Source organism: Atractosteus spatula, chromosome 4 (assembly GCF_055471065.1).
Source record: "Atractosteus spatula isolate fAtrSpa1 chromosome 4, fAtrSpa1.hap1, whole genome shotgun sequence".
NCBI lineage: Eukaryota > Metazoa > Chordata > Actinopteri > Semionotiformes > Lepisosteidae > Atractosteus > Atractosteus spatula.
Window position 1 is genome coordinate 11,058,493 of NC_142709.1, and position 11,417 is coordinate 11,069,909.

Here is an 11,417-nt window from a genome sequence, read left to right on the forward strand (position 1 = left end):
AAGGTCTGTCACAGTTATGTGTAACATTATAGCTACAGACAGCAGTCCAGACAGCTGCTTCACAGTATTCAGTTGTTTTAGACTGAATGACAGAACTCTATGAGACCTGCCTCAAACTGACTCAGGTTAAAAAAAGTTTCACTTGATTCTCAATTCTCTCATGCAGGCTTTTCTTTTTAAACCCAACATTGACATCATTGCCTAACGTGTTTGATTTATTTTTCCATTCATATCACATCTGGGTTTACCGCCTTGTAGCCTATTCTCATCAGATCTCAGAAACTACACAAAGCAGGGCCGGGGGAGGACTGGGATGAGGACAGTGCACTTTGAGGAAAACCATTTTGCTGCTGCAGACTAGACTACAATTTCCAAAACCCAAGCCCCAGAGACACTATGATGTAGGAGGTGCTGTGTGTGTAAGAGATTCAGACCCCTTGGTTATTAAACATTGCATGGTGCCTGACAGATTCCACTCTGAGTTTGTACAATACAGTCTTTCTAATGGTCCCCTTTGATTCTGTAGTTAAAGTAATTTGTGACTTTTGCACCTGTTCTGTTGTAGGGGAAGACCTGATAGACATGCCCAATAAATAACGAGTTTTCTAAATTATTGTCCAAAGCAGCTGAAGGGTGCTGCTTATGTAGAGAAGAATAAGTTAAAAATAATTTCTCTGACAGAAGTACTGGCACTCTCATCACCACAATTAATGTTTCCTCTAAGTCAATCTCTTCAAATCAAAGAGTAGTATGTATTTTCTTTTGTTCTGGTTCTGTGTAGGATTTTCATTCACCATCTGGTTAATGCTGTCTTTAGGAAGACAGTTCAAAGAGTAGTAATATAAGAGCTCAACCTTCCAGCCACCTTTCAGCACCTGCTCAAGACATGTCATCTTAAACATCAGGTGTGATCTCTTAAATCTGAATATTATTTTTTAATACTGTACATTCTTGACTCTCAAACTGGAAGTGAGAATTGCTTATTGATTCTGTTCAATGTGGATGTGGACTACATGACTGCCTTCATTTACTTAGTATCTTCAGATTCTTAGTACTGTATCTTCACTATCTGTATACTGTTTTAACTCTTATTACTTCATTTTGCTGAGCATCCCTTCTTGCATTGAACATGTAGTGTGTGCTGAACTTGTGTTTTATTTGATAACTTATTACACATGATTGTCACTTACCTGTTGTAACTATTATACTGTACAGTATATGCGTTATAAGTCACACTGGACAAGGGTGTCAACTAACAACACTAGAAATAAAAAGATAAAAATTAACCTAATGCTGACAGAGATGGGGTAGTCTTCTATTACTGCATGTGGAATCAAGGGAATTACATGAATGTTGACAACAACAAGCTTTGCTGGGACCTCACTACTCACTAACATGTCAGACTTGAGCGCGTTTTTCTCTCAGGGAGAGAAAACCCAATTTAAGAGATGGTAACAGACAGAAATGACCTAGGTAAAATTAGCTCCACCAATACACAATACAATAAACCAATGAGATGAAAATATCCAACCATCACTGCCTACCTGAATATTTGTACATATGTAAGAAGTGACCAATAAAACGTTTTCAAATAACATTTTAATGGCAACTTTAACATAGCAGTATTAAATCACTTTACACAGAAAAAAGAAACCTGAATTTCCAGAATTTGAACCCTTTTGCTAATCAAGAGAAAACAGAGGATTCACTAATATTAATATAAGTCATTTAAGTAACATTGTTACATTTAGTAGTCTGAAGTCTGGTCATTTACTGCCATATTTAATATTTAATACAAAGATTGTAAAGAACACCATATAACATCTACCTCTTACACACAGTACAGACATCCAAAACAGAGTTTGGTAACCTTAGTGCTTCTGTTTAATGCATTCCACTGCAGGATTTTGATACAAGCCACACTTCTGAAGATCTGGCTGAAGTCACTGAAGATCACCACTATGAAAGGGAGGACCTGAAACAAGGTTACCTAGCCCTGTCCTGGAAGGAGGCAAATACAAGAAACAGCCCTTTGATAACTGAAAATTCTGAAAACTGAAACCTATTTAATCATATGCTGCATCGAACAAAACAAAGGCATAATTGGACTCAAGGATCCTTAGCACTTCTATAGTTCTGTTTACTGAATTGTACAGTGAGCTGATGTTTTTTGGCTACATACCAAATGAGATGTGATTATACAGAAGTACCTTGAAAGTCTTTTCAACACATTCTACCCCCAATTCACTGCAGTGAACTCTTTTTCATTTTCTGAATCTAAATTGAAACAAAAATAAACGTTTTAAAAGTCACTCAAATTTTAAAACGTGCATGGAAAAACTCACTAGCAGCACAGTGGTGAATCCAAAACGAAGCAGGAAGGTCTGGTGCCACAGTGTATTGTTATCACTGCATTATTATACTATTCTGAATAATATAATAATGTCCATATACCATTAAGATATAGGAAAGAGTAGTGGCACTGTTACAGGTACCATGCCCTATTGTTTAAAAGAAATGTGAATAAATCCATTTCAAAGCTAGTTTTGTGCATCAAACATATCACAAATACTGTGCTGCTATTTTTGCAAATTAAGTAGATATTAATGATTGCAGCAAATTTGAAAGATTTTGAAGAGAAGTGTAACAAAATTTCATCTTAATTATGATCTTTTTCATGTTACTGAAATGTTGTGTAACACATTATTACATCAAATGATAGAAATGTATTATTTATTTAATATTCCCTGTGCTGTGTATAAATATAATGTATAACAGGTAACACTAATCTGTTTAACATTGAAACAGACATGTTTCATTTACGTATCTAAATTATTTTAACAAAGCATTCAACCACTTATTACTATTTAATGTAATAAGACTTCATTTACAATAACCAGAGGCAATGTACTGTACACAGTATGTGTAGCCACACTTCATCAGATGATCCCTAACCTGTCATGATTCAATTTTTTCATGCCATGATGTATGAACATCGAGAAGAAATATCCACAGTCAGTGCTCATACAGTATGTGCGTGTTACCTGCAGATCTTTGTGATTAGTTGTAATGCATTTGCACTGTACGACCTATTAAAAGGAAAAGCAGACCAGCCAGTAAGCAAAAGAAAACGCCCACTGGAGCAAACATGAAGGACAAGCCATATCTGATGTTGATGTGAAAGTCTCTGCAATGGGACTCCTTCTGAACAGTGTACTCAGTCACCCCTTCTAACCCATGGACCCAGACGACATACATGATGATGACTGCTAGGAAGAACATCCCTGCAAAAAAATTAAACTTAGTTAGATGCATTCAATGGCTAATAAACATCCCAAACTCGAATGGGAGACAGGGTGTATATTTCCCACTTCATTGAGTTAAGTTAAACATATTTTTGCCTCTAAGTGCATTTGTGATATTGATTACAAAACAAGTTGAGCTCGTAACCAGTAATGTATTACTACAACAAGAGAAAAGGGTGAAGGACAAAAGAGGATAAGGACAGACAGATAACTCTCAGATTTCCCCACAGAGAGCCTCGATGTCCAGTAGGGTTGAAAATTAGACTTTTTTATGCGTCTGAACAAGCAATGGCAAAAGGTCTTTATATTTCATATGACTGATTAACCTCCCTTTGCTTCTTAGTGGAGAAGAAAAAGAAAATCATCACAAAAACACACAGCCAGTACAGGTGAGATTTTATCCATGTCTGTTTGGTCCTGTTTTATAGCTGCTGGACATTGGTGGCTGTGTGGGACTAGATGGAATCCTACTGCAACAGGAACTCCCTTTGCTGTTCTGGCACAGACAGTGGAACCTCTGAATAACGTCTTCCTCATAACACCACACCAACCAAATAAACTTTTCTTCAGTCAGTCAAGACCTCACCTGGATTACTAACCAAGCGCATTTACCTATAGAACCGCCTCTGTCCTTTCACTATCTAATTCAAGAAACACATTTAACCACCAGTCAGAGCCAAACTAAAGGCATGAAGTCAGCCCCATACACAGGTGTCTTTAGTTGACTACAGGTGGCTACAATGTGAGACAAAGTGGCAAACTAAACTACAGTTCTAGCTATTTCTTCTGAGTTTTGTACTAGAATATGTACTAGAAAAGTAGAATATGGGAGGCAAGTCCCACAAGCTCTGAATAATTGGAATTATTAACTGAGTCATTGACATAACAGATTTTGTTATCCTGCATGGGGTCTGAAAGTAATACAGAGACTATCAGCATCACTTTGCAATTAGCAGATTTTCACATTCTTCAAGAAAAAAGGACAAATTGTACACTTAACAATTACAGCTTGAATGCTAGCAGATTTATCATAAATTATAAAACAAGAAAGAGTCCGCTAGCCGTGCAAGTACTGTGACTTACCAGCAGTTAAAAAGAGGCCCCCTCCTGCTTTGTAAAGCTTATGGCTGGCAAATGGAGCAGCACAGATGATGATGAAGCCCCCCATTATTACAGCAGCCACTCCAATGAGCATGAATACACTCCAGAACCCTCGGTAGACTGCAAGAGAAAAATGTGCCCCATACTGAGAGTCTTGATATAACAACTAAGAGAGCCGAGACTGACTCATCAGGCATTTTATGCCAAATATGATTTCACCGTTCCTCCCATGAAAGGCAAGAAACTTTCGGCTACAGTGTTACCTTTTTTAGTTTTTTTTTCAGGTAGCAATTTTCTCACTTGGGTCCTCCTACCAGCAAATTGTAATAACAATTATGTATACCATCTAAATTTATGCCATCTGAAAAAAAATCCTATCTCTTTTTTTTATATTTTCTTCTTCATTCTCTTTTAACAATTGCAGCTTAATATTACAGTCTTAAATTATTGTAAGTTTTATATGTATGGAGTTGCAGAGAACTTAATTCGGCTCATAGTACTTACTGACAGCAGTGTCATAGGCCGTGGAGTTGTGAGACTGTGTAGGAACAGGAAATGGGAAGAGGTAGGCATGTGTACAGACCTTTGAAGGTGGCTGGTTGGCTGGGAAAGAACAAAAAATTATATTATTTCCCTTCATACGAACAAATGAGGCTTAATCTACATGCAGTGTGCATACAGTATGATCATGAAATCATACCATATACCAATAAAAGAACATGGAATGACACATAGCTAGTTGAACTATTCTATATCATGTGCTTGGTTTCCATGACATGTGACACTGGACAAGGGCAGAATGCTTTGATTGTATTTGTCCATAAATAAGGAGTAGCCTTTACAGGACAGTAGGCAAAGCATGCAGATATTCCTTCGATGTACATGAATCTCTAAAAATTAGCACTATTCACAGATTATTCCTTTTAAAAAGCTATACAGCGTAAAGAAAATTACAAATGAGAGGTGGCCATTTCATTCAATTGTGCTAATTTGGTTGTTAGCAGTTCTTTAACATGAGAAAATATCATGAGAACTTCAGTTATTTCACAAAGGCATAATCTTTTTCATGAGCTACAGAAGTAGGGAGATTTTACCCTGTTGAAGTCAGTCAAATTCCATTTGTTTTCAGTTAATTTTTCCTACAATCCATAAATTCACAAATTCCATTTCTTTGTGTATTAGGAACACCTATCTTCTAGAAGGTAGGACCTGTATTTATTTTTTCCTTTCTCACTTGGGCTTCACTTGGTTATGCAAAATTTGAATTTTGTATCCATGTTAGTATTTGATCATCAAAATGAGCTACCCTGGCTAACAATACTTCATGCTAAATTGCAGATAAACTAAAACTTTGATACTTTCAATTAAAAATCCTACAAAGGAGGTACTCCATAGTAAATATTTGGATTTTTTATTATATATTGTAAAATTGTCCCTATATAGTGTATATATAAAGTTGTGTTCAGCACAATTCTGTGAGTGAGTTTCACCTCTATGTGAACTTTCAAAATTAATACCCTAGTTTGGTAATGCTGATTATAAAAGAATAAAAAAACAGAAGAGTGTTAACTCCTTTTGTCCTGAACAAAAGCATATACAGTATACCAGCTACACTAAATAAAAACTATCCATCTCAGAGGCCTACATTCTACAGACCCTGAAAACACAGAATGCCCTGTAACCTGAAACCCTATGCAATGTCTTCACAGGCCAACAACAGAAATGCACTATGTCCTACATTATACATATGACCCAGCTCTAAATCTTCCTTCTCTCCAACACAGATGCTCACAAATGAATGGGAATCAATCTTCCTATTCTAATTATGTACCAGGAGGAGAACAATTTTGACCCCAGGATTCCACAAAAAAGGAAATCTGAATTGCATAAAATAAATAGGACAGCAAGTTCTTTATATCAAGGTTCAAATTACTTAACCTAAATCTTGTCTCCAAGACCAGTCAGGACAGGTCCTCTTTCACGGCACAAGCTTAAAGGAAGCGAAGAGTGATGGTGTTTCTCTCAGTTTTCCTTCCATTTCCTCCTTATTGTGTCCTATCTCCTTTTTCACTTGTCTTGTCTTATTATGCAGTTTCTGTGTATTGGATAATTATTCTTTATTATGACTAACCAGATTAATTCATAAGAAACCTCTCTTTGATCATCTAGGTTTACCTGTACGTTCAGCTGCAGCTTGGTAAACATCTCAACTGAAACTCATTGTTTTTATATTTTACAATGACTTCATTTGTGGCAATATTTGAAACCTCTTGCCTTAAACATTGTCTTAAGCTCATCAGTTGTTGTTTTTTTTGCATGGGCATTTTATTTGTTCTTAAATTAAACCAATTTCTGTTGAAGAAAATCAATTGCCATTGGCAGTGGCTTCAGCAGACAAATATGAACACATAAAATTATTTACAAAGCCCAGTTCTTCTCTTTAAAAATATAACCAAAAACCTACAGGCAAATAAAAGATAGCGCAGCTTGTATTAAATTATTTTTGCCAAGCAGTAAAGAAGGCTAAAAGTAAAAATGAATTCATTAATAGGGCGAGGAGTATATTTATAAAGCTTTGGCAAGCTTTTTAATAACCAACTCTAACAAATTGCAGGTACCATTATGATCACACTGGTAAAGATTACTTACTGAACCAGAACTTCCACATGTTGTCCTCTGCCATTTTCCCACCAAAACTGCATCGCCAAAAGAATCCCTCATGGTAAAACGTAGTATCTGTGTCCTTCTGTGAAATCATCCCATCTCCACGCTAAACAAAGGAACAACAAAGTATGTTCAAATCATCTTAACTTACACCTTTCTGCTCATTATGACCCTCCTTGGTTATTGTTGGAGTTTGGATAGAGACAGCCAAAGTTTTTCTTGTCCACAACTTTTCTCTTCTAATGTTAAGATCACTTTATTAGCCATATACAATATCTTGCAATAGAAATGTGTCTTTTCGCATAAGCCAGCTTGCTCTCCATGAGAGACACAGGCACACAGATGGGGAGAGAGAAGCTTGGGGTCAGAGTGCAGGGTCAACCATTTATACGGCACCCCTGGAGCAGTTGGGGTTAAGGGCCTTGCTCAGGGGCCCAACGGAGTAGGATTCCTCTGTTGGTCACAAGATTTGAACCAGCAACCTTCCAGCCACAGGCACTGATCCTTAGCCACATTGTCACTGCTCTGCCCAATGTTAATGGGAGACTAACAAATGGAGGGTTCAAATACTGTCATATATGAACATGAACAGTATAAGGCAGTAAAGGCATAAACAAATATCTGGAATAGCTGTGTCTATTCATCCAGAGAGATCAGCAGGCGAGGCTGCCCAGTATACACTCAGATTGCAGCTGTTGTAATTTTTTTCATTCTCTCTACACTGGAATGAATTACTGTACATTTCATGAATTACATTTTACATTACTGTGTGGTGGTGTTGCGCCAGACAGCTATGGCTAATTCATTTTGAACCTCACTAGAAGAATAGTGACTTGTACAAAGCATATAGGTGTCAGATTATTCCAAATTGTACAATTTTGCCATCTTAATAAAGATGTTAATATAATTATAGATATAACAATTTAATAATGATTACATGTACATACATTGTTTAATTCTTGGAAAAATATTAATTTTCACAGATATTCCACTTAGGGGATATTTATAAAAGTACTTCACAAGGCTGTCTTACTTTATAAGGGTTGAATTAAGATTTTGATGTTCAAAAATTGAGCGATATTATAACCAATGCTTTAACCCCAGAGCAGAAGTCCCTGTCAGAAACACACTGGATCACCTTACAGAAGTATTTATTACTTTAAATACTTAAGAATACATGTATATTTTTAGAGCAATGGTTACTTACTACAGGGACAGGATGTATACTGTATATCATTATTCACAATTTTAATGGACTTTTTAGGTAACTGCCATATAGTGATTACCATGTTTATCACAACCAGTATTTTAAACCATTTCTAGCAAATAAACTCATGGAGAATACTGTGGTCAGCATTTATGGCCTTTTCAATGTTTCATTTTACTGTGTAATATTTTAATTAATTTCAAATAATTTAAAATAATTTCAAATTTTTTACGTTTTCACTGACATTTTACATGAGTCATTACAAGTAAAATTAATCCTATATTTATTATTAAACGATTTAAGCATTTGCTCAATGTTAACAAAATAACAAAATTATGTCATTACAAATTTACATTTTTTTTAAATATCTTTACTTAACAGACACAGCATGCCTAAAGTAAGTTAAAGTTGTTCCAAATAATCAGTTAACTCAGAATCCTCCTCCCCCCAAAAAAATAAATTATCACACACCTCAATAGGAGCGCCATTTAATGTTTTTTTCCCAGTCTGGTTAGATGAACAGGTTTCAGATACTAAGAGCCAGTAATCTGTCCCAAATGACGCCAAGAAGAATACTGCACCCAAAGCACCAAAAAAACCAGCAAAGAACAAGGCAACACTGAGCTTCATAGCTGTCAGCTTTGACCTCCTCCTCTGCTTTCTATCTTCTGTCGGAAGGATCTCTAAGTTCCTGTTGCAGTAACTTTCATGTGCTTGGGCTGCCAAATGGTACTGTCCATCTATTTTTGGATATTGATTGAAGATCCTTTCTCCTTAGGGGTGTGGTGAAACACAAAAATAACTGGCAACTGGCCTCTACAGCCACTCTGAAAGTGGAATCACTCTAAAATACTTCAGCAGTCAAACCCTCCTACTGTACATACCAATCCTAAGTAAGTACCTGTGATAACTAGCAAAGGTTATGACCTTATTGAAAACAAATATAAAAATAAGCCCACTAATCTTATTAATGTGTTATGAACAGGGGTTTTCGAATCCAATCCTCAGGATTCAGAATCCAACATGTTTTCCAAGTTTCCTTACAGTCTCTTCCAGCTCTTCACTTGGCAGAAATGTTGAATGCAACCAGTTAATGTTTAACTTGACTGAGGTGTTCCTTCTCCAGAGGTTATAGCTGTACACAAATTAAAGTTACATGGAAAACCTGGATTCTGAACTGAGGAACCTGGAGCTGGAAGCTCCCATTCTAACCTGTTGGGAAAGGTTTAATTTAATAACAATATTTCTGATATTTACAGTACAATAAAGTACACATATATACACAGATACTTTTTAAAGATATTTTTTTTATTTCAGAGGTATGCAGATAATGAGGATGTGCACTGGGTATACTGAAACAAAAACCTTCATGAAAATAAAATCATATTTTAAGTTAAGTTATAGTTTTTAACTTTTTTTGCCAAGCAAAGGTCTGCTTGGCTTTGAAATATGAAAAATGAATGAACATTATAATAAATACATCTACTGGTTCACCAATCCATGGAAATTTATAAACCCACCCAAATCATATTGTGGTAAAAGTATATCTAGAAATATACTGTATGTACATCAATCATAAAAGAAGTTTTAGTACTCTATACTATCTATCTATACTATCTATATACTATATACTATCTACCTGTATATACCTATATAAAAAATAGTCTGTGTTGTGTATCTGTAATTTTAGTGCTTAAGTATTTAAACACTGAAATAAAAGCCATAATACTTGGAGCAGTTGTCACATTTCTGCAAAAGGAAACTAATTATCAAGAAGGTGGTGCATTTAGCTCGGGCTAAAGAAAAGCACAGGTTAATAAACATAGTAATGTGAAAGTACAGGCACAGGCTTACACCCTAGACAGGACAGGCACAAACACACGCCTACGGGAGCTCCAGTTAACACAACCAACACATCTTTCACGATGAATAACAACACCCGAGAATGAAATGTACTGAAAAATGTACGTTGACACACATTAATAACTGGCTTAACCTGCTTGGCTGAGGGCACATCTGGCCATAGGACAAGGACCAGCCTCCTCCTGCAGAGCGCCGAGTTAAACAAGGGGTCACACAGCTGAAGATAGGGTGCAGGAGGGATTCCAAAAACAAATGCCACAATTGTCAGCAGCTACTGTATATCACCCTGCAATTTACAACCGGTAATTCACTGAGGTGAAGCAGGTGTGAGCCTGGACAGTACCTGCATGGGAGACCTCCTGGGAAAAACTAAGGTTGCTGCTGGAAGAGGTGTTGGTTGGTCACTTAATTTTAGGATAGTACTTTAATGATGAATTATATCATATAGAATTAATATATATTGTTACAGTTATAGAGTAGGTCACTAGGAAGTGTCTCTTGTAGCTAAAGTGTGTGACACCTGACACTTCCAGCTTCAAAGCAGAGGGGAAGTTTGTTGAGATGTGTGGGATCCTCTGATGAAAAGCAATTGGAAAGTTTACTTTGGTGTACCCACTTAATTAAGTTGTAGGTAAATGACTCACAATGAGCAGCCCAGAAGGACACCATATAAGACCATATTTAGACAATAGAGAAGAAAGAGAGAAGAATGGAAGGACAAGAAGACAGTGGAAGAGAGAGAAGAGAGTAAAAGGAGGAGAAAGAAGGTCAGATCTCCAGACAGGAGGAGTTGGAACCTGAATCTTGCGCCAGGCCAGACCCTACTTCATGATCATCCAGACAAACCCTGATTGGGGCTAAATATCTGAACCTTGCGAGAGAGAGCTTGCTATTCTGAGTTTTTAGGGAACTTGGGTTTCCTGGGTAGAAGATACCTCGGTTAGAGAAGTCTTTCCTGCTTGTGGGAGCATTTCTAGAATAGGGAAATAGACTCTCCCTTTATTTTGTGGCATCCTGGTTTGCAGAGAGAGAGATTTAACTACAGGTTGTATTGCATTTATTAAGGAGGCAGCTTATCTCTTATTGTGGCTTCTGTGGGCATTATTTAAGAGTTCAATGCTTAGTAGCAGTCTGATTTTCTGGGTGATTAGAAAATCTGAAATGTGTTTTTGTACATTCTGTATATATAGTAATTTGTGTGTTGTATGTTTTGTTGTGTGTAGTGGTGTATTGTAGTGTTTGTATTGTCCTTTTTCAACATTTATTTATCCAAGTAC

At 36.5% G+C, this 11,417-nt stretch overlaps 1 protein-coding gene across 2 annotated transcripts; it reads right to left on the bottom strand.

Annotated features, from left to right (window-relative positions):
* Positions 1-1,584: 1,584 nt before the first annotated feature.
* Positions 1,585-8,965, bottom strand: LOC148835809 (transmembrane protein 182-like). 2 transcript variants are annotated; one of them, XM_088913264.1, is made up of 5 exons: positions 8,749-8,965; positions 7,056-7,176; positions 4,911-5,009; positions 4,389-4,526; positions 1,585-3,284 (listed from the first exon to the last, which is right to left on the bottom strand). In XM_088913264.1, exons 1-5 carry the CDS (start codon positions 8,905-8,907, stop codon positions 3,061-3,063), a joined length of 741 nt encoding a protein of 246 aa, XP_088769390.1. In that variant the 5' UTR covers positions 8,908-8,965; the 3' UTR covers positions 1,585-3,060. The 2 variants fall into 2 exon arrangements, with proteins under 2 accessions (XP_088769390.1, XP_088769391.1); XM_088913265.1 differs by lacking the exon at positions 4,911-5,009.
* Positions 8,966-11,417: the final 2,452 nt, after the last annotated feature.

Excerpts from the sequence above, each read along its gene's own strand:
- LOC148835809 (XM_088913264.1), bottom strand. The coding sequence starts at position 8,907 with ATGAAGCTCAGTGTTGCCTTGTTCTTTGCTGGTTTTTTTGGTGCTTTG. Across the intron at positions 4,527-4,910 it reads GGCCTATGACACTGCTGTCA|TCTACCGAGGGTTCTGGAGT; the intron begins GTAAGTACTATG and ends TTTCTCTTGCAG. Across the intron at positions 3,285-4,388 it reads GGGCCTCTTTTTAACTGCTG|GGATGTTCTTCCTAGCAGTC; the intron begins GTAAGTCACAGT and ends ATTTTTTTGCAG.